The sequence below is a fragment of the Salvia hispanica genome, chromosome 2, assembly GCF_029641045.1.
Source record: "Salvia hispanica isolate PSC_SH4W2 chromosome 2, Shi_PSC_v1, whole genome shotgun sequence".
NCBI classification, from domain to species: Eukaryota; Viridiplantae; Streptophyta; class Magnoliopsida; order Lamiales; family Lamiaceae; genus Salvia; species Salvia hispanica.
Genome location: NC_142693.1, coordinates 26,408,965 through 26,433,221, shown reverse-complemented (window position 1 = coordinate 26,433,221; position 24,257 = coordinate 26,408,965). Strand labels below are relative to the sequence as shown.

The window sequence follows — 24,257 nt, the reverse complement described above, 5'->3', positions numbered from 1 at the left end:
ATTTGATATTCAAAAGTGAGTCCCATGTGTTGAGGCAATGCCTCTATTTATAGGATACAAAAGCATTGACAACTCAATGACAACTAATACATGACAACACACATCCTTAATAACTAAGGCTTCTAGAAATATATAAAGGATAAACTTGCCAACCAAGTGACATCTAGTAGCAAAATTCAAATTGACTTTCTCTTCTTTGGTGTAGCAAAATTGATTTTGGCTTCTTCTTTCTTGAAGTAATATAATTGGTTTTAATACTTGAGTGTTTATATTTGATGTCCCTCATCATTCTCCTCTACTTGTTTGAAACTCGACCTCGAGTTATCTTCGTAAAGTGTCTGCTCCGGGAGATAGAGTGATAAGTCTGCCACGTTAAAAGTATTTGAAATATTCATCTCACTTGGCAATTCTACCACATATGCATTTTCATTGATCCTCTTTAGAATAGTGTACGGACCATATTTCTTTTGCCTTAATTTTCCATGAACACCAATAGGCAATCTCTCCTTTCTAAGATAAACCATAACTTTGTCACCAACTTTGAAGGTCATTTCCCTCCTCTTCTTATCAGCCAATTGCTTGTATTTCTGATTTGAAGCTTCTAATACATCATGTACCTCTTTAAACAGCTTAGAATAATTGTCACCAAACGTCTTAGCTGATCTTGAACTCTCCTTTGTTGGTAACTTTACTAAATCAACCACATGCCTTTGGAATTTTAGTGTAGACAATAGAGAATGGGCTACGACCTGTTGACCTATGCTCAGAATTATTGTAGGCAAACTCTGCAAGGGATAAAGCTAAATCCCACTGACCCTTCTTATCTCCGCATATGCAGCGAATTAAATTACCCATAAACTTGTTCACCACTTCTGTTTGGCCATCGGTTTGCGGATGGCCATAATGTAAGCCAAAATGCGGCAAGGAATTTGCTATCACGATCCGAAACAATTGATCTGGGAATACCATGTAGCCTAACTACTTCTCTAAAGAAAAGGTTAGCCACATGATGCGCATCTGTTGTCTTACGACAAGGGATAAAATGCGCCATTTTAGAAAATCTGTCTACTACCACGTAAACAGCATCATGCCCCCGTCGTGTCCTTGGTAATCCAAGTACGAAATCCATTGATAGATCTTCCCATGGTGCAGCTGGAACTGGTAATGGCATATATAGTCCAGTGTTTTGTACTTGACCCTTGTAAACTTGACACACCGGACACCTTTGCACAAACTTGCCGGCATCTCGTTTAAGTTGGGGCCAATAATAGCGTGCCTCCAGATTAGCGATAGTCTTATCACGCCCAACATGACCGCTGAGATTACTTGAATGCATCTCTCTAATAAACTTGTCTCGTAGAGAACTTCTGGGGATGCATAGGCGGTCTCCATTAAAGATATATCCATCTTGTACCACATAATTCTCTTCTAATTGTAATCCTTTCATATGCTTCATCCAGATTCGCCCGAAGTCTTCATCATGTTCGTATAACTCCTTAATTTGATCCACTCCAGGCAACTCAGCTTCGAAAGAAACCATAAGATTTGCACGTCGGCTTAAGGCATCCGCTACTCGATTGGTTACTCCAGACTTGTGGACGATAAGATAATTGAACCTCTCTAAGTATGCCGCCCACCTTGCCAACATGCGATCCACATGTTTTTGACTTCTAAAATGTTTCAAAGATTGGTGATCGGTGTAGACAATGAATTCCTTTGGCAACAAGTAGACCTCCCATGTCTTTAATGCTCTAAACACTGAATACAACTCTTGTCGGTAGGTACTCCATTTCTGTCTAGCCTCACTTAGCTTCTCACTGAAGAAAGCAACAGGTTTCCTATCTTGAGATAAAACAGCCCCAATGCCTACTCCGCTAGCGTCACATTCCAACTCGAAAGTCTTGTTGAAATCTGGTAATACTAAAACAGGTGCTTGTGAGAGCTTTTCTTTAATCTTCTTGAAGCTATCTTCAACCTTTTCATCCCATTTGAACTTCCCTTTCTTTAGGCATTCAGTAATTGGTGCCATGATTGAACTAAAATTCTTCACAAATCTTCTGTAGAATGTGGCTAAACCATGAAAGCTCCTCACTTCAGAGATTGTTTTTGGAGTTGGCCACCTCTTTATTGCCTCTACTTTAGACTCATCAACTTGAATTCCTTCACTTGAGATAACTAACCTTGTCTCAACGAATATGCACTTCTTCAAGTTTACATAGAGTTCATTTTCCTTTAATACATCCATCACCTTCTTGACATGAGCAAAATGTTCCTCCAGGTTCTTGCTATATATTAGTATATCATCAAAATAGACAACTACGAACTGCGATAAGAATGGGCGAAGAACCTGATTCATCAAGTGCATGAAAGTGCTAGGAGCGTTAGAAAGTCCAAATGGCATGACGAGCCATTCATATAGCCCCTCTTTTGTCTTGAATGCAGTCTTCCATTCATCACCAGGCCTAATTCGTATTTGATGATATCCACTTTTTAGATCAAGTTTCGAGAACACCTTTGCTCCACTCAATTGGTCAAGCATGTCATCCAAACGTGGAATAGGAAATCTGTATCTTGTGGTGATTTTGTTAATAGCCCTGCTGTCCACGCACATCCGCCAAGATCCATCCTTCTTTGGTGTGAGTAGTGCTGATACAGCACATGGACTTATACTTTCTCTGACATGCCCCTTACGCAACAACTCTTCCACTTTCTCCTTCAAAATGGCATTCTCCTGTGGGCTCATTCTGTAGTGTGGTAGGTTGGGAAGACTTGCACCTGGAACAAAGTCTATTCGATGTTGGATATCTCTCATAGGAGGTAGATGTTGAGGCTCTCCAAGTATGCTTTCGTACTCAGATAATAGACTTTGAATCTCCGTTGGAATTTCTTTCACAAGTTGTTCATCACCTTTCACAACTAATACGGCACACAACTTTGACTCCTTCAAGTCTTGAGCAAATTCTCTTGAATTTTGAGTAATGGTTAGCATACTCTTCTCCTCTACTTCAGAAGCAATATTAGGAATTTTATCCGGAAGTATGATGATCTTCCGTTTATTCCAAATGAAAGAATACCAATTGTCTCTTCCTTGGTGAGTGGTGTTTACATCATATTGCCAAGGTCTTCCAAGAAGAACATGACATGCATCCATATCAATCACATCACATAAAACATTTGAACGATAATGCTTACCCAAGGAAAGTGGTAACCAACATTGTTTGGTGATCTTGATCTTCACTCCTTTCTTGAGCCAACCAATAGTATATGGATTTGGGTGATCTCTAGTCTCAAGATTCAAGTGTTTGACCATTCTTTCAGAAACTAAATTCTCACTACTACAACTATCAATGACCAATTTACATACCTTTCCATTCACTGTGCATTTGCTTTCAAATATCTTCTTTCGTTGCGTCTCTTCAGGTTGTATAGTTGAGCATAGAAGACGTTTGACCACACATACTATTTCTTCCCCATCTTCTACACATAGTTCAGCTTCTTCGTTTTCAGGTTCATCCACATCTTCATCGCTTTCATCATTTTCATCACGACGAGTGGTGTTGACAAACTTCCTCCGGGGACAGTTACTTGATATGTGACCTTCTTCACGACATTTATAACACTTGATAGGGTTAGATGGTTGCTTTTCATAAGTTTTGCTAGAAGATGGCCCTTTATCAGTCTTCTTTCCTTTAAATGGAGTAGGTTTTTCCTCCTCTCGGCGTGGCAAATTTCTTGATATGTTTTCTGGACAAGAATAAGACATGGCTTTATAAGATACCTTGGTCTTTATGAATCTCTCAGCTTTCAAGGCAAGAGTTTGAGCTTGATCTATAGACCAAATTTGTTGTATGCCTAAGCGTTCTTGAATAGAATCATTGAGACCATTGACATATCTTGCAACTTGCTGGTCTTCATTTTCATATAGATTGCACCTTACTTGTAGCCGTAAGAACTCCTCGGTATATTCAGAAACAGCTTGGTTACCTTGAACACAGTTATGGAATTGAAGGTATAATAGTTGTTCATAATCTGCTGGCAAGAATCTGGCCTTTAAAAGTGCTTTCATCTGTGCCCAATCTCTTACACGATTCTCACCCTTCAAGCGTAGCTCTTCTTGATGACGATTCCACCAAGCTCCAGCACCTCCCTTCAATTTATATGCCACCAATGGTACTCTTCGATCCGGCGGGATGTTCATTATCTCAAAGAATGTCTCCACCTCATAGATCCAATCAAGAAATCCTTCAATATTTGCATTGCCGTTGAAAGTTGGAATTTCTGCTTTAATTTTGTACATATCTCCACCACCTCTTCTTCTTGGTTGTTGGTAATGGTCATGCTCCTCTGCATCATCTTCCTCTTCCATTTGTTGTTGGCCCCGTTGTTGTCTCCGATTTCCTCCTTGGTTGATGTTGTTTCTCTGGTATCCAGCTCCAACACCAGCACCAACACCTTGATTATATCTCACTAATATAATAAGTTCTTCAAACCTTCTAGTGAGATCTTGATGAAGGGCATCGATTCGTTGATCCAATCTTTCTTCTAGGTTGTTCACCCGTGTTGTAAGATCATCCATAGCTTGTTGCATTATTCCTCCGAGATATAACAACTAGAGTTGATTAGTCTGGCTCGTGATACCAAACTGATGTAGCACAAGTATTAGAGGAACTTCTCTAATGTGCTAACAAAATGAATCAACACAATTTGTTGAAGGAACAACTTCAACGTGTTGTGAGATAAGACAATCCGAATCCAAGGATAACAAGAGCTTAATCCAAAGCCCTCAAAAGACAAGATCTAATCCAAGATCTAAAAGAGAACAAAGTTCAAAGTATATTTGATATTCAAAAGTGAGTCCCATGTGTTGAGGCAATGCCTCTATTTATAGGATACAAAAGCATTGACAACTCAATGACAACTAATACATGACAACACACATCCTTAATAACTAAGGCTTCTAGAAATATATAAAGGATAAACTTGCCAACCAAGTGACATCTAGTAGCAAAATTCAAATTGACTTTCTCTTCTTTGGTGTAGCAAAATTGATTTTGGCTTCTTCTTTCTTGAAGTAATATAATTGGTTTTAATACTTGAGTGTTTATATTTGATGTCCCTCATCAGTACTATACGTAGTACTTATTGTGTTTAAATCGAGGATTAATCTTGATAAATTTAGAACAACACCAAATATAAGTGTACTGCATTGGGCAAATTTAATACTCCCTTTGTTTCAAGATAAGTGAGCACAAACTTTTCGGCACAGGATTTAAGGAAATGGGGTTTTGTTAGTAAAGTGGAAAGGGAATAAAGTAACATAATTAAAGAGAAAAAGTAAGACAGAGAATAAATGGTAAAAAGGCACCACACTCCGCTCACATATCATTTAAAACTAATATATACACGTGGACCCATATTTCACTAACTTTTGTGTACCCACTTTTTTAACATTTTTAAAACTCGCGCCGGAAAAAAAATGAGACTCCTATTCGCGGACGGAGGGAGTATAATTTAAAATATTATAATGCTATATGAACATGTACTAAATAATATGGATTTGATTCATGTAGGTGATATTCCAGAGGAGATTGGTCGTCTAACAAATTTAAAAAGATTGGGCATGAGTTCCAACAAATTAAAAGGCTCATTGCCTGCAACTCTTTTCGGCATGACATCCTTGCAATATGTTGACTTTGCTTCCAATGAACTAAGTGGATCATTATCACCACAAATTGGAAACATGACATCCCTTCTCAGAATAGGCCTTGAATATAATAATCTAACCGGTATGAGCAAATCACTTGTTGATGCTTAATTTGAGCTAAGTTTATGATTTCTATCGTAATCCTATAGGTGAAATTCCAAAAGAGATCGGTCATCTTACTAGTTTCGAGCGATTAAGCATGTGTTGCAACAACATTAGTGGTTCAGTGCCAAGAGAACTTGGGAACTTGAGAACTTGACAGCCATGGTTGGTGTATACCTTTCCTATAATGCTTTAAGTGGTACGACCCCAACCCTTCATGACTTACTTTATCGTAAAGTTTTATTGCTGTTGTTGCTACTAAAACTAGTTTAAGTCGTTCAATTTTGTGTCAACATGAATGCGTCACATTTTCCCATAATATGATACTCCTTCCATTCCTTATTAATAGAGCCACTTTTTTTAGTCAGAGTTTAAGAATAATGTGTTAAACGGATGGTAAATAAAGTGAGAGAGAATAAAGTTAAAGAGAATGTTACTTTTTTCCAAAAATAGAAACTCAATTATCTTGGAACTTCTCAACATAGAAAATTTACTCAATTAATATGGAAAGGTGGGAGTAACTACTACCATGTGTCATCCATCGGATCAATCAGGTATATTGATGTTAACTCGGTATAAATGAAAATTAAAGTTTATTAGTTATAACTAAATCATTATCTTGTCTCAAGGGGCCATTCCTATGTTTATAAAGCTTGCACAATGTTTTTTGTATATTCTCGCAGGTCCTATACCAAAAGAGATAGGTCGCATTTTTAATTTATGGGAGCTGCAGTTGCAACACAATATTCTAATAAATGGATCTATACCGAAGGAAATTGGGAACAAGACATCTCTTTCCTACTTGCGGCTTTCCAATAATACATTAAGCGGTATGATATTTTCTCTTTCATTGTTCCACAGAGTTATATAAAGTACTCCCTCCGTCCCGCAATAGTAGAGTCTTATTTAGTTTTGACACGGGTTTTAAGAAATATAAAGAAAAGTAGGTTGATTAAGTTAGTAGAATATGAGTCCCACTTATATATATTAGTTTTATAATAAAATGTGGGTGAAATAAGTGGTGGAATGCGGGGCGTACTTACCATTTATGGTAAAAGTGAAATAACTCTTATTGTGGGATGAATCGAAATGACAAAATATGACTCTTATTGTGGGCGGAGGAAGTAATACATTGTGTCATGTTTTACTGAACCCTAAACATACATATATTAGTGTCACAACTTCCATGTTTTAAGTAGCATGATTTCATGTCTCTTTATATATTTTTGGATACAAAGTTGTACTAACTCATTGGATGTTATGATTGTCATTTCAAAATTTGTACGAGTACGTAGGTACAATTCCAAAAGAAATTGGAAACCTGAAACACCTCATTGAGTTATGGCTTCACGACAATAATTTAAATGGTATCATACTCTCTCTCTCTCTCTCATATGTCAATATCTCATTCTTGATCCCTGTTCAAAATCAATTTTCAGGTCCAATACCTTCCGCCATTGGGAATATGTCAGAGCTGGATTATTTAGTGCTCCCTCATAACAAACTAATTGGAGAGATTCCATCATCCATTTGCGACTTGAGATTACTGACACTCCTCCATTTAGCAGACAATCATTTGGAAGGACAGATTCCAAAGTGCTTGGGAAACTTCAATAGTTCATTGTTGGCTCTTAATTTAGGTCAAAACCAAATCACAGCCCTTCAATCCACATTTGCAAAAGGTTGCAGTCTTCAGTCCCTTATTCTGTATGGCAATAAGTTGGAAGGAATAACACATTCCCTAATCAACTGCCAACGCCTGGAAAGCATTGATTTTGGTGATAATGAAATACGAGGTGCATTTCCTTTCTGGATGGAAGCATTCCCTCAACTTCGCGTCCTCGTCTTGAGGTCTAACAAGTTGAATGGTACTATGTTGGAGGCTTCAAAGACCGAGCATCCGTTTCCAAAGTTGCAAGTCTTGTATATATCAAGAAATGCATTTGTTGGCTATTTACCTGATAGATATTTCAAGAATTGTGAAGGTACAAGTCTTGTATATATCAAGAAATGCATTTGTTGGCTATTTACCCGATAGTTATTTCAAGAATTGTGAAGGTATGATAGATGCCAAGGATAATCTGACACGCGTTGGGAAGGATGGGCTCCAAACATATTTAGACTTAGGTGTCATTTTGAAGGGTTTGGATCAGGAATTGAAAAGATTGTTAGATACGTTTACAATGATTGACTTATCTTCCAATAGATTTTCCGGGAATATTCCAGTTTCCATTGGCAATCTTAATTCTCTTAGATACTTGAATTTGTCCAATAATACTCTCACGGGAGAGATTCCTGTGTCTCTTGGGAATATAAGTATTAGTAATACTCTCATTGGATATAGTAATAGTAAGATGAAGAGAAGAAATACAGCAAAAGCAACAATAAGGGGAAGGTGATTCAAGACAAACAATTGTGCTATTCTTGAGTTTCATTTGGAACACTAGCTGGTTGTGTCTATATGATGTTTTGCAAATAATGCATCTTAAATTGTGCAATGTTGTATTTCTAAGTTAGGCTACTTTTGTTCATAAAATTGTACAAGCAACCCTTGCATGCAATCTGCACAGATGCTAAAAACTCAAATATTTCAATGCTCAAAATTGTTTTCTAATCGTATGTCTTAGACTTTGGACCAAAATATAACTCTGATATTTTGTTTCTCTTAAACAGAAATATCAGAAGTAATTGTTCAGAACTTGATGATGATTCTAACAATACTAGCCACTTCTGTTAAACTTTAATGTGGACTAATATGACTCACGTATTCTTGCCTTTTCATGCCCGTTTCACCTATATTCTTACTTCTTAGCACGTTCTAAACAAACTCATTAAACTCCTAAAAGTCATATAATTGGTCAAAAACTATAGGATTTAAATTGAGTAAACTTCAACTATCAAAACATGAGTTTATCAGGGGTCCTCTCCTTGTCTCCTACCACGCATACCACAATCACCATGTCTACATCTCTGATACCAAATGTTGCCTAGTCGCTCTAAATAATAACCGAACATATGAGGGAAACGAAGCCTAACACATACAAAATCTAAAGTTTCTAAATCTTCTATTTAATAAAAAATCAAAAAGGACCTCATTCAAACTAACAATAAAGCCTAGACAACAAAAATCCTATTACAAATTGAAACAAAAAGATAAATTCAATCTTATAAGAATTATATCCAACTTCAACTTCTAATTATAATTGGAAACAACTGCAAATATATTCAATCCCCACAAAATTCAACTCAAAACAAATAAAACAACCAAAACATACCACTCTCACTTGAAGCCTTCATCGTACATCTTCTCGAATTCGCGCGCAAGCGCAAACATTTCACACAAGGACGACGGCTTTCGCAAGTGTAGATCCCATCGAATAGCATCTTTGAAGCCCGATTCACATATGGAGACAAGGTGACTCTCCGATAGCGATGCACCCTTAATCTTGACCAAAAGCCTCTCGAACTCGTCCTGATATTCCATCACCATGTTGAGTTGCTGCAGCTTGCAGAGTATCCCAAAGTGATTGTCATGATATGTTGGATCAAACCTCTCTTTCACCGCCTCCATGAAACTAGGCCATGATTTCAGCAAATTGTGTTTTTTTCGGTAAATGAGCCAATCCAGCGCCGGCTGCTCGAAGAGTAGTCCGACAAAAGTGTAGACGATGCTCTTCCGACATTCCGTAATAGTCGAAATACATGTCAACCTTGAAAGTCCATCCCCATGGATCGTCTCCGTTGAATTTCGGGGGATCGAGCTGAAGATAGGGTCGCTGCTCCGAATTGTTGGACTTTGAATTATCAGCATGAGCCATGGCTGAACAATTTTGATGAAGGGGAAGGTTAGGGTTTAAAACAATATGGAGTAATCTTTGTCATTGATGATATGAAGAACACTTAGACTACACCAGACTTTGTCGGGCATTTTGGCAAACGGTTGGAGTGCCTCTTATGATGTCATGTGAAATATGATAAATACTGAAATGGTGACATGTTATGATCAAATAAAAAATAATAAAGATGTATTAAAGCACAAATGTTAAAGGGGAACAACCGTACATGGAGTTGGTGACCGGCGACGGCGGTTTGGTGGCGCAGATGAGGTCACAGCTTTTCTGATTTGTGTGTGTTAAGGCAGCATCTTATTCTCAGGAGTTGGGCTCACTTTTGGGCCAGTTTGTTTTGTTTAAATAATTCAGTTGGGCCTATTTTGTTAAGAAGAAGAAAGAAGTTTTGGGCCTTTTTATTTGATTTGAGACCCCTTTTGAGATTATGGCCCTTTTTTTAATCTTTAGAGTGGATCTTTGGACATTTTTGTCGATCTAAATTGAGATTTAAGATGGAATAAACTAGAAAAATTGAAATTTTGTTATCTAAGTAGCGGATTTCAAACTTTATGGAATATATCAGATTTTAATATGGCTATTTACCTTTAAAAAAATGGAGTCCCCTCTGTATAAGTCAAATTGTATATATTGATCGTGACCCATTTGTAAACCTTGGCCGTTTAATAATGTCAAGAAAACATTACCTTCAAACATTTACTTTCCGCAATATAGGTGTCATGCCCCAATTGTTAGTTAGTCATCATGATTAACGACAATGGAAAATATTCAATCACAATTCTTCCTTCCGTTCGCCATTTATAGTTCCATTTTGACTTGACATGAATTTTAAGAAATTGTTTAATTTTATAAAGTAAAATGGAAAAATGAGTTAATGAAATGTGGGCTCAAATTTTATATACTGATTTTACAATAAGACGTGAGTAATTATTTGGTTGAGTGTGATCCACATACCTAAAACATTTTTTCACTGACGGAGGAAATAATATATTTAAAACTGATCCATAAGTAGATAATATATCAGGATTAATCCAATTTCAATAACTCTAAAACAAATAAAAACGAAATAAAATCCAAACGTACTTTGAATAAAATAACAAGCCAATGATTAGTCCAATACCAAAGAAAGATAGAAAATGGAATAATAAATCAACTATGACAAAAATGGAAAAATGAAAAATTGAAGGCCTCTGAGCTAAATAAGAATATAGGAAGCATAACCTCGTTAGACTCATTGCATATCATTCTTCGTGAATGTGCTTTAGCTAATTAGCTTTTAATAATCTTTTAGAAAGGAATTTTGTGGGGGTTTGATCTTTAAAATGGATCTTTGCTTAGAGATTTTGTGAAAGCGGTAAAGATATTATTTTCTCATAAATATTTTGTTTTATTGAGATCCTCATCTACTTGCTATTCCAATGAGTGAGGAAATTGAATTCGGGCTTTGGTGGAGCAAGGCAAGAAATTAAATGACGGATAGCTTCAAAATTAATTATTTTGGATATATTATTTTGTTGTTGTTTTGAAATCTAGAATCTTTACTACTCCTATAGTCCTATTATTTAAGATAAGCATTGTTGTTAATTTTCTTGAGCTTAATTCGGCAGTCTCGCATGCTTGGGGCAATTAATGTGTGATGTTTTGCAAATAATGCATTTTAAAATTTGCAATGTTGTGGTGTGATCAATTGCTAACTTTCATAAGTTGCAACTCTGCCAATTCATCAACGCCGTGTATTAAAAATGTTAACAAGATGACATTAAAATATCAACACATAATGTCATATTGACATTTTTATTACATTACATTGATGAGTTATTAGAGTTAGCAACTTAAAAAGTAAGCATTATAACACACCCCTATACCTACAATCATTAAAATAGTCCATGATGCCAATATGTTTATGCATTTGCATTTTTAGATTTTATTAAAGAAATTTGAATTATATCCATCTTTATAATTCAAATAAGAATAGTTTTATTTTAGTGCGGCCCTATATATATCATAGCTAAATCTCAAAATTACTGCAGCTGAAACTAACCCCAAACTATACAAAATTCATTTGAAACTTACTCTACGTTACATAATAATGATTTGCACAAACATGTCAACAAAGTAGGGTAAGAATTCATTAAAAAAGCTTCACTCATTTTCCATTAACACGTGACCTTAGAGCATCCACAATAGATATAGGTCATCCATAGGCCAGCCACTCTCTCTCCCTGCCACGTCAGCAGCACTAAAAATCTGCCACATTAGATTTAGGACAGTCATAGGCCAGCTGCAATAAAAATAATTCAAAAAATACTACATTTACGGAATTAAAATTACGATTAAATTTACGACACATATACAGGAAAATTAATTCATTTCATTAAAAAAAAGTACAAAGATTAAAAAAAATACATGATTTTTTTTTAAAAAAAGGGCTTCCACACACGAGTCCCGCCACTCTCTACTCCTCGTCGCCGTCGCCGCCGCCACCCGGGGTATCTGAGCCCACGTCGGAACCCCCCACCAGTGCCCTCGAGGCATTCAAATCCACCCAAATGTTCTCGAGCATCGAGTGGAGAAACATCTTCTTCGTGGGGTCAGTTGCGGCCCTCCACTCTACGAAGGCCTTGTACATCCGTTCCTCCGTTTTTTGACACGAGAATAAGGTGTACTCGCGTGGGGGGTGCCGAGATGACCTCTTGGGGCGATAGGGGGGATCCTCCCCTCGTTGCCCGTTGTGCCCGCTTTTGTCCAACCGGGCGAGGGCGATGAGCAAAGGATGGAGAGGACGGAAACTCCTCAGCATCCGGGGGGAGGTCATGGGATCCGCCGCTGCTGCCGCTATAGTCGCCGGAATAGTTCAGCCTCTACTTCTTCGACCACCCAGCGTCGCACCCCGCCCGGAACTTCTCGGAGTCCTTCAGCAACACATAACATTCCCAGAAGTGGAACTCCTTATACTTCCCCGGCAAGGGGAACTGACTCTCCGCTATCCTCCGGGCGTCCTCCTCATTTTGCCCACTAGTGAGCTGACGGAGGGCGTTGGCGTACAATCCCGAAAACGGCCGACCGCGGCCCTGATGCGCTGACAAACACAGATTTTGCATGTTTTTAAGGGCTAGATTTGACTCGTTTTAAATGTAAATCATGAAAATTATGTTCTTAAATTGCATATGTTATACATTTGGTATTTTTAATGTGTTTGTTGATAAATGATAGAAAAAGGTGCAAAAAGACCAAGGTGCAACAGCCTCTGTTCGAGCCCTTTCTGCCAGCGAGTTTGAAGTCCAATCAGTGCTTAATTCATATCATTCTCTTCTTCTTTGAAAGTGCTTCGCGTGGACATCTCGCACGTCTCAATCGGAGTTCTTTGGAGAAAGTTATGACTATTCTACGAACATTGCGCAGTGCAGTCAAAGCTGACGGAAATTAGGCGGAAATTCAAGGAAGGAATAAATTATTGCTCAAATCTCTCCTATTAATTGAAGAATTCGAAAATAATATCTTTTATATTTCTTGGAGGATAATTTTTATCATTCCTAAACCCTTTTTCTAGCCTATAAATACCCAAACCTAATTCACAATCTCTATCTCAGAGCCTCCAATCCTTTTCCCTCTACACATTCCTCCACTCCATAATCCACACATAATTCATCCATCTTCCATTGGAGCGGAGCTTTGCAGATCCAGGCAAGAGAAGACTGGAGATTGAAGATTCAACCTTGGGTTTTATCAAATTCTTTCATGTCTAGTACTTTTATTGATTTTTACTACTTGTCTATGAGTAGTTAAATATCTTTTGTATGGTTTTTGCTGAAAACTATTATGAACATGTTTTGATTTATTGAATTGAACTTTTTCCTAGCTCTTGTGATTGTTTTGCTTGTTCTTGTGCTTTTATTGTTCTTTTGTCTGGCCAACTTTAGAACTATGTCCGTTTAACTAGATTAATCGAGAGATAGCTAGTTTTATGTGGTAAAAGGAACGGGTACAACACATAGGTTTATCTGCACTCGAGAGAGGGGACCCTTTGTGAGGGCTTGAGTCTTGGGAACTTAAGGAGTTAGAATCTAATCTATTAGAAGGAGACTTTGATAGTTATAGTCTAATCTACTGGATAGGTACACTCGAGAGGGGGCTTATCTGATAATCGCGACTTTCCTAATAATCCTGGAGACACATAAAGGTAAAGGTTCTATGAGATTAATCATCACTAGTTTATATTAGTTGGATCCTAAAACTCTACATTCTTTAGCATGTTTTGTATTATTTTATTTTCTTTTATTTATTTTTATTTATGTCTAGTTTATAAAACCAAAAACCAAAAATAATGCGTGTCTCTAGATAGTATGTGATGCTTAGTATATGGTAGTCAGTTGCAATCTTATTCCATGTGTTCGATATCCCGGTACTGACCTTTAGCTATACTAGATCTACCCTGTAAACTTGCAGGTATTTTTAGTGCTAATAAATAGTGCATCATGCGCTCCCACCCTTTCCGGCACTCCTCCCCGCTGATGTCCTTCCCGTGCGGGCAGTTCCTCCTGTAGGCAGCTCTAATCTTCGCCCACATGTTGGTCGCAACCAGCGGATCGTCGCACACCATCAACCACGCCTTGGCCACCCCTTATGCCTGTAAGAAAATATGAGGGGCACGCAGTATCCGGCTTGAATCATTAGTGTCAAGGGCTGAGCCTGTATGACTATATCAAAGTAGTGAAGGAGCCAATTGGACGCCCGGTGTTCAAAAACTAGTCCAACTTAGAGGTGGCCACGGTTCGAAAACCGCCGGTTCCGGTTCGTCGATATCGTGAACCGTAACCGGTCCGGATACCGGTTATCCGGTTCCGGTTTAACCGCCGGTTACCGCCGGTTCCGGTTCCGGTTACTAACCGCCGGTTTTTCACCGGTTCTGTTCCGGTTCATTTTTTTTTTTAAATCTTAGAGTTATAACTTTTATTGCAATTCTATAGTAAAATCCAAAGAGAATTGATAACGCTAAAGAATTGCAATTTTATTGATTTGAAACTTTGAATGTAAATTTCTACAATACAATATTACAATTACAAGTTACAAAATACAACAATACAACTATACACTTGAATTTAAAATTTAAATAAAAAATTACAATTTACAAAAAACATATTAAAAGTAAAGTTGAAACAATTAGAAAAAAAAAAAAGAAATAAAAGGAAAAGGACTTGAGCTCAACTTAAATTTAAAATTTAAGTTGAGGTGCCTACGTATCCTCAATGCTCAATTGCATTGAGGAATCAAAGTCCACGTAGTTCTCTTACCTTGCTTACCTTGTTGGTTGGACTTGGCGGTTGACGACGGTTGGCCTTCATTCTCCACCTTCATCCTCGGTGTTGGTGAAGGTTTCCTCACTCTCTTCACGAGCATCCCAATATGGTTCTTGCGCTCTCTTTGCAGCTTTACCCCAATCATCAAGTAACATCACAGCTTCCATATTTCTCGCGGAGAGTTTGCTTCTTCTCACGTCCAAGACACATGCTCCAACACTGAAAGCGGACTCGACGGCTACGGTGGAAGCCGGGACTGCAAAGATCTCCTTAGCCATTGACGCAAGTATGAGATAATCTTTCTCGTGTGTTCCCCACCACTCTAGGACGTCGATTTGGGCGGGTGTAGGACCTGCATCACTAAAAGTATGGTGGCGTGCTTCCAAATAAAAATCTAACTCGCTTACCGATCCCATTGAGGTGGACCTTGAACTTGAGCCTGTGTCGTAGCCGTATAAGTCGGCTAATTGTGATTGAGCATCGGGGTCATCATAAGCAAAACCAAAACCGCCGTATTGCTGCGGTTGAGGAGCAAGTTGTGTACGTGGACGAATTTGGTGGGTACGGTTATACTTTTCTTCATATTCCGCAAAGAGAGTACGCAAACTACTTTCAAATTGAGCTTGAACAAGTGATCTATCAGGAATGGTTAGTTCAAAAACTCTCGAGGTTTCATCATCATCATAAGGCAAATTTTGAAGTGGACTAAGATCAATAGAATGCAAATTTTGATAATAGAAATCTAAGATCTTAGTTGTGCCAGCTAATTTCCATTTCGGATCCAAGCACTTAGCAATTAAAAACACAGTTGGAATTTCACTAAAATACTTCAACCATTTTTCAATCATATAAAATAAAACACACATTAACTCACGAGATCTAGCATTTTTCATGCATGTTTTAAAACCAAGTGCTATATACATGCAATGCTCTAACACACGAACAGATGTGCAATAGTAAACACTCGATAATTCAACGGTCGCACATTTGAAAGCTTTGAACAATTGACATAAACTCATGCTTTGGTCCCAACAATTAGGCGTAAGAACTATATCACCATAGGGATTAGTTCTAAAAAAATCGCACAAAGCATCTTTATGCTCCAAAGTAGAATTGAGGCAATCATATGTAGAGTTCCATCTAGTAGACACATCCATTATAAAAGTTGTATACCTGATGTTCCTGTTACGGCAATATTTTTTCCAAGCCTTGCCAAGCTTGAAATGGATCGCTCTAACTGCATTTCTAATAGGATCAACATGCTTTTGCCATAAAGAAAGCGCATCTTGTACACATAAGTTCAAAATATGACATACACATCTTTGATGAAAATACTTACCATCGATAATCGGAGAGCACGCATCAATCAAGTCGCTAATACTCGCAGTATTAGCAGTTGCATTATCAAAAGCAATAGAAAACACCTTATTGCATAATTGATATTCATTCAAAACTTGAATAATTAAAAAAGCAATTGCATTTGCAGTGTGTGGTGTAGGAAAATCTCTAAAAGCAATTAAACGTTTGTTCAAAGACCAACTATTGTCCATAAAGTGAACCGTAATTCCCATGTATGCATGCTTTTGGAAAGCGTCAGTCCATAAGCAAATATTCACTTTGTGTCCCATGTTACTCAAATATTGTGATAAATCTTTTTTCATTTCATAATATTGATTTTTGGTAGATTGTTGAATACTAGTTCTAGGTTGTCTTTTTGAGTTCAAATTATAACACTCTTTCATCGAATCTTCGTAATCTTGATTATCATAAATACCAAAAGGAAGATGATGCATGGCAGCAAATTTAGCCATAACGTCAGTAGTATGCTTATGATCATATCTTAAAAGAGCGGAGGACGGCGTACCTGTTTGAGACGAACCGGAGGCGAGAGCCATGGGCACTCGCACTTTGGAAGTTGAGTTGGGTTTGGCTAGCGCTATGCCCATATAGTTTGGGATGAATCGTCTGCATGTGACGGATGAGAGAGCCATATCCCCGGGACTTCTTGAATTTGTATTTTTTGGTGCAGTAGTTACAATATGCCATAAAAAATATCGGCACTTCATTAGCGGTAGAAACTATTGGGACCTTTTTGAAATGTTTCACAAACATATCAGATTTATATTTAGATTTTTCTCCGCGGCCGTCTTCTGACGGGGGGAGGGGGGGCATTTCCTCATTTTCGTGGTCACCGTCACTATCCTCATTATCATCGTTCAGATTAACATTAACGTCATCAATATCGTAATCATCGACCGAGATGTAATTATCAGCATCGGATTCGGCGCCAACCGCGCCATAACCTGGTCTTGTGTTTGCTGGTGGATGTCTGTGTGTTCTCAGGTGTGTAAGTTTGTGTGTTTTAGCCTTGCCTCCTGTGTTCTTGCAAAACTTGTTGTAAAAATGTCTCAGCCTGTTGGTGTGGTTCCTTATAATGGTAAAAATGATTTTGCTATCTGGAAACAGAAAATGAAATGTGTTCTGATTCAACAAAAAGTTTTCAAGGTTGTTGATGGCTCCTTAACTGAGGATACTGCTCAGGATAGGAAAGATGAGTTGAATGAGTTGGCTAGGGCCACTATTGTGCTAAATTTGTCTGATTTTGTGATTAGAAAAGTTGATCATGTTGAATCTGCTTCTGAAATGTGGAAATTACTTGATACTTTGTTCACTGAAACCTCTATGTCCTCAAGGATGTATTTGCTTGAAAAGTTGTTTAAGTTTAAGCTTGATCTTACTAAGGACATAGATGATAATGTTGATAGGTTTCAGAAGCTTGTTCAAGATATTAAAAGATCTTGTGACACCACAGTAGATGCTTATACCAGTATTGCCCTAATGAATGCCATTCCTGACTCTTATAGTGATGTAAAAGCTGCCATTAAGTATGGCAGAGACTCTGCTCCTCTGGACTTAATTGTTAGCTCTCTAAAGTCTAAGGAACTTGAACTTAGGGAAAGAGCTGCTGATAAGAATGCCTATAACAAAGTCCTTAATGTTAGAGGTAGGTCTAAAACTAGAGGGGGAAATGAATCAGGTAGTGGCTCTAACTCAGGTAATAATGGCAAGAAAAAGTATAGATCTAGGTCCAGAAGTAAGGATCCTAAGACCTATAGGAAGTGTTTTAACTGTGGGGATATAGGGCACTATAAAAAGGAGTGCACTAAACCTAAAAAGAATAAATCCCAGAATTATAATTCCCAGGTTGAACCTCTTGTCAATGTTGCTACTTATGATAACATGAATGATTCTGTGTTCATGGTGCATGATCTGCCTCTTGTGAATGTTTCCCCTGCATGCCCCTTTACTACTAATGATTAGTTATGTGACTCTGGATGTACTTATCATATCAGTCCTTTCAAGGAAGTGATCTCTGAGCTAAAACCTGTAACTAAAACCTTTGTGTCAATGGCTGATGACAAGAAATGTGAAATTCTTGGTATTGGCACTGTGTGTTTGAAGTTTGAAAATGGTTATGTGCTTAACTTGAAGGATGTGAGATATGTCCCAGATCTGTGTTATAACCTGATGTCTTGTACTGCTCTTGAAAATGAGGGTATGGGGGGAAAGTAGGGGGAAGGCTGCATGAAAATTTGCAAAGGGTCTATGTGCTTGTTCAAGGCTAACAAAAAGTGTAGTTTATATGTCTGTACTGCTGTGCCTCTTTCATGTGAAAAAGCTTATGCCAATGTTGTTAAAAATGATAGAACCATGTTGTGGCACAATAGGCTTGGTCACATGAGTGCTAAAGGTCTGAGTATTCTGAAAAAGTATGCCATCTTGTCTGATAATGATGTCCAAAGTGAGTTGCCCTTTTGTGATTCTTGTGTGCTGGGTAAACAGCATAGGGTTTCTTTCCCTACTACTCCTGCACCTGCTAATGTAAGTAAATGCATTATGGAATAGTTGCATATGGATGTGTGGGGTCCTGCTTCTGTGTCTTCTCACTCTGGTTGTGTATATTTCTTATCTGTGATAGATGATTTTTCAAGAAAAGTTTGGTGTTTTTTGATGAGACACAAGTCTGATGTTTTTTGAAAAACTTAAAACTTGGAAAATCTTGATAGAAACTCAAACTGGTAAGAAAATCAAGGCTATTAGAACTGATAATGGCCTGGAGTTCTGCAATAATCAGATGGATGACTTATGTGATGGATTTGGAATTAAAAGATATAAAACTGTGCCATATACTCCCCAGCAAAATGGGGTTGCTGAAAGAATGAACAGGACTCTTCTTGAAAAAGTGAGATGCTTGCTATCTAAGTCTGGTTTGTCTAAAAAGTTTTGGGGTGAGGCTTTATTAACTGCTACTTATTTGGTGAATAGGTCTCCTTTTGTGCCTTTGGTTGGTCAGTGTCCTGAATATGTGTTCTATGGAAAACCTCTTAATTTTTCTCACCTAAGGGTCTTTGGCTGCTCTGCTTTTGTGCATCACAAGTCTGATAAACTTGAGCCTAGGTCTAGGAAAGGTGTTTTCCTAGGGTACCCTGAGGGTGTTAAAGGTTATAGGGTCTGGCTTAGGGATGAACCTGGGTTTAAGGTCATCATAAGCAGAGATGTAGTTTTCAATGAAGATGAATTCCCCTGCTTAAGATTGACAAGTACCCCAGATCCCATAGATGTGGACAATGAGCCTCTTAGTGAGGTGGAGTCCACAGACTCACTCACTGCTGTGGAGCCTCTCAATGATGCTCCAAGTGAGGTGGAGCAGCCCTTCTGGAACACCTATCCAGCCTATATGCCTGATGAGACACCTAATGAAGGACACCCAAATGGTGTTCAAAATGTGATTAATAGCCCTGCTGGTATTATTTCAGAATGCCCTGCTGGTATTCAGAATGCCATTGAGGTTCCTAACTTACAGGATTATGTGCTTGCTAGAGATAATTAAATCCAAGAAAAATAGGATTTCTTCCAATAAATACGAGGGGTCAAAAATTTCCACATAAGCAAATAATGCTCCTATTTAATTCTCACTCATCCCTTAGGAAAAATAATTCGCCACATATTATTTCACTCCGCATCGAATTATTCATATATTCGAATTTCACCTCCATTCCACATTTTCCAACGACTTTGACCATTCCACGGCCACGTCATATTTTCCACAATATTGACTATTCAATAGCCATGTCACATATTCCACAAGTTTGACTATTCAACTCAAACTCAATTCCATATCGCAATTAGGTCACAAAGAATATTGCAATAAATCACTCATCATTTAATTCCACATATATCATAGCATTAAAAGCATTTAATGCAAAAATTTTCACGTCTCAAAAATTAAGATTCGAAAAAGTGGGACGTTACATATATGTTGAAAATAAATAATAATATAATGGAATTATTTATAAACTGACTATTGTAGGGAAGAACTAGTGTCCTCCACCTTTGAAATTATAAGAACATTCTGGCTCTAAAGGGGAAAGATAAAAAGGGTCTTTACCTCTTCATTAATAGAAAGATAAAATCTTATAGTTTTCATATTTGCCTTCTTATAAAAAAAATCATTCTATTAAGTTAAGACTTACTTTATTGAGCCCTCTGCCTAAGTCAAAATAAATCATACCTCTATATAATTGAGGTCCATTTAATTTGTTTCCACATATTTTCCACAATATTCCACCTCCACGTTACGCAAGAGAAATCAATGCAGTTTTTTCGCAATAAATTCATGAGCTCACTTTAATTTTTTTCCATCACAATTCTTTCTTATATAAAATCATTACTTTGCTCATACTGTATATAATTTCGAATGTATCATATTTTTGTCAAATCAATAACGACTATATGCTTATTGTTACTACTATATACTATGATATATCTGTGAAATTGTGTTTTAAGAATGTAAACAATATAAGAAATATTTTCCTTTTTTCGAGCCGTTTCACGTCTCACTAAGAGTGTTTTTATTTCTCATAAAAAGGAACAAACTATATGCCCAAAATTAACAAGCCAAACATATTTTGACAGAAAATATATTAGCCAAATGGACTGGCCCGACCCAAGAAGTTATAATCCTCCGTTCTTTTAGAAATTCTTTTCTTTTTTGTCTGTTTTATGAAAATAGAAACTTTCCATTTTTAAAAATGGACTTCATAATTTACTAACACTAATTCTGTTAGGCTTTTCTCTTCCTCTCTCTCCATCCCAGTTAAGGAGTGTTTAGTTAGGACAGAGTTTTAAGAAATTATTGGAGTGTGTAATAATTGAAGTAAGGTAGTTGTTGTTGTTGGAGTGTGAAATAATTGAAGTGAAGTAGTGGAAAGTGAGGTCCTTTTGACTTTTTGTATATTTATGATTTTGTTTTATTATATTTTTATGAAAGTAATGACATTTGAGTGTAAGTTTCATCAACAATGAGGTCAAATTTTGTATCTAAATACGGTAATATCCAAATAGGACTCTTAAATTGGGACCGACGGAAATGACAAAACATGACTCTTAAACTGGGACGGATGGAGTATTAGATAATATACGGAGTAATAAACTCGTAATGATGTTAATAGTAGCAACGACGGACCCAGGTGGGGTCAGGCGGGATCGGCCGACCCCACCGTCGGTTCGTGACAACTGTTTGGGAAGCTCTATAATCCGCCCTCCGACCCACGGCAGCTCCGCCTTCCGACCCACGGCAGCTCCGCCTTCCGACCCACGTACAACAACTCCGCCTCTATAGGAAACAAGAGAATAAATGAGAAAAGAGTAGAGAAATATAGAGAAACCATTTGTTATGGATTATAATGAGGAGGAAATTTAGAGAATAAGAATGAATTTAAGGATACTATAAAAATTTAGAGAAATTTTGAGTTAAAAAAGCTGTAAACTAGTGGTAAGTTGCATAATAATTGGAAGAAGATAAGGGGCGGCGCTAAATCTAGGAATAGTTTTATTTATTTATGACTTTTATTTTATTATATTTTAGTTTTAAGATATAAACTAGTAATTAATATATTTAATACTATGAGCTTGTTTATTTCGTGTAACTAATTTAGCTTTAGTAGATTATATAAATATGTTAATATTAAAAAAATGTTTATATTTAATTGATTTATTTCAAGTTTATAAATTTTATTAACAAAAAACGTAATAAGAACAACAAAAATTATAAAAAAATTATTTAATATATATTATAAAATTATTATTTAAATATTATATACTATTAAATTTTCGGTCCGATCCCACGAGCTATATTTTCTGGGTCCGTCATTGAATAGTAGTACCAGCAACAATAAAATTAACATTAATTATTTTTCTGTGTTAAAATAACTTATAGTAAATTATAATCATCTCTCATCATTATAAAAAAAATTACTATAATCCATCGCCAACGGCTCAGTTTGATCCACCCACCCTTTTCATGTTAGCCAATTGGGCTCGAACTGATTCCGTGGAGATATCACATGTTATTCACAAAAAATGAGTTCAATATATTATAGAGGCCCAATCGTAAGCCCATCATAATTTAAAACACTAAAAATTGTAAATTTATGACGCTAAAATAAAAATTGAAGAGTTATACTTCCACCGTCACTAAAAATAATACGAACCATATTTTTTTTTATTCCATCTCTGAAAATTGCTCCTCCATCCGTAAAGTGTTGTCCATTTTTGTCATTTTAGTTCGTCCATGAAAAGTTGTCATGTTAGCTTCTTCTTCTTCTTGTTCTTCTTTTTTTTTTTACTTTTTCTTTTCTTATTTCTATTTTTGGTAAATGGATCTCACTTTCCACTGCTCTTTACTATCACATTCTATTATAAAACTAATACTTCCTCCGTCCCATAAAAATATATGCACCCACAAAAATATGTGCATTCCATTTTTAGAAAGATATATCAATTTAATAATATAGGTCCCACTATCCACTAACATTATTTTAACTACCATTTTCCTCTTCTCTCTTATTTGACAGATTTTGTATTAATTCTCGTGTCATATCCATTGCCCATATTTTTATGGGACGGAGAGAGTATATATATGCGGAACCCTCATTATATTAATTTTTATCAACTCACTTTTCTTCATATTTCTTAAAACCCGTGGAGAGAAAAATTTGGACAATATTTCATGGACAGAGGGAGTATGGACTTTTAAGTTTTGGAAATTAAACTACACTAATAATTTGGACTTCACTCTCCACTAATTAACACTACTTCCAATATCCACTCTCTGATTCACCAATTATACTTTTAAACCCGTATCTAAACCAAAAATTTATACTTTTCAAGAACGATGTGAGTATGAAATACGAAGAAATGAAACTGTAGTATATAGTTTTATAGAAGACATCAAATATAACGGAAATATTTACTACAGTCATTATGAATTGAAGAGAGTTAATTGTAATTATTGAAGAGACGAGGGTATTTAAAATTACAAAATTCAATGGAATTATAATCGAGTATTTGATTTTGTCAAACGATTTTCAAAGAGTTTATAAACTCTTAAATATTTTAGAATGAAAACATTCTAAAAAATGAATTTATTTACATTTAACCAAAAATGAACTTCATCATTGTCGTGTGATTAATGATTGATAGCTCAATATGCATGCGAACCTTTTTATATGATTTATTAGACGCTTGACGAAGACTAATCACTGGGGACAAAGTGGTCCTTTATCCTATCAAGCTACGAGTAAATTTTTGGCTTAATTCTCCTAAAGTCTTCCCATCTAGGGATATATGTATAGATTTGTTGAAAATGCAAATAGTGTTCACACATACTATTCTCCTAGAATTGACGGGGCCAGACTTTATACTCCCTCCGTTTTATAGTAGATGTCACAATTGAGAGATAGCACGATATTTTAGGAGATTGTTATTTTTGTATGTTAAGTGGTGAGAGAAAATATAATTTTATAATTTTCTAGAGGAAGAAATGTGACATCTTTTGTGAGACAAACTAAAAAGGAAAGTGTGACATCTATTATGGGACGGAGGGAGTGCATTGGATAACTCATTATACCATGCTGTACTGGTAATCCTAATTTACTATTCCCTCCATTCCATTGTAGTAAAGTAATTTTGTCATTCTATCATTTTGGTACGTTCATAATAGTGGAGTCATTTCATTTATGTCAACATATTTCTTCTCACTTACTTTACTCTCTCTTACTTTATTCTCTCTTCGTCTTATTCAAAACCCCAATCATGACATCCCTTCTCTCCTACTTTACACCTCGGAACGTACCGTTCTTATAGAGATAAACGCGCTTTCACATCTTCTTAGCCTGAAATGGCCGGGGAGAGGAAAGATTCCTTTTTTTGAGGGTACTCCCGGGAACAGATCCAGTGGAGACG

At 36.8% G+C, this 24,257-nt stretch overlaps 2 protein-coding genes and 1 long non-coding RNA gene across 3 annotated transcripts; 1 reads left to right on the top strand and 2 right to left on the bottom strand.

Moving 5' to 3' along the window:
* Nucleotides 1-266: 266 nt before the first annotated feature.
* LOC125198524 (transposon Ty3-I Gag-Pol polyprotein) lies at nucleotides 267-5,084 on the bottom strand. The gene is made up of 2 exons (XM_089064966.1): nucleotides 852-5,084; nucleotides 267-708 (listed from the first exon to the last, which is right to left on the bottom strand). The coding sequence occupies exons 1-2, from the start codon at nucleotides 4,586-4,588 to the stop codon at nucleotides 267-269; spliced, it is 4,179 nt and encodes a 1,392-aa protein (XP_088921092.1). The 5' UTR covers nucleotides 4,589-5,084.
* Nucleotides 5,085-7,271: 2,187 nt separating this feature from the next.
* On the top strand, nucleotides 7,272-8,205 carry LOC125195196 (receptor-like protein 53). The gene is made up of 2 exons (XM_048093381.1): nucleotides 7,272-7,791; nucleotides 7,865-8,205. Exons 1-2 carry the CDS (start codon nucleotides 7,272-7,274, stop codon nucleotides 8,203-8,205), a joined length of 861 nt encoding a protein of 286 aa, XP_047949338.1.
* A 741-nt stretch (nucleotides 8,206-8,946) lies between these two features.
* LOC125197429 (uncharacterized) lies at nucleotides 8,947-9,922 on the bottom strand. The gene is made up of 2 exons (XR_016134845.1): nucleotides 9,869-9,922; nucleotides 8,947-9,626 (listed from the first exon to the last, which is right to left on the bottom strand). It is a non-coding gene; the product is annotated as an uncharacterized LOC125197429 (long non-coding RNA).
* Between the last annotated feature and the right edge of the window lie 14,335 nt (nucleotides 9,923-24,257).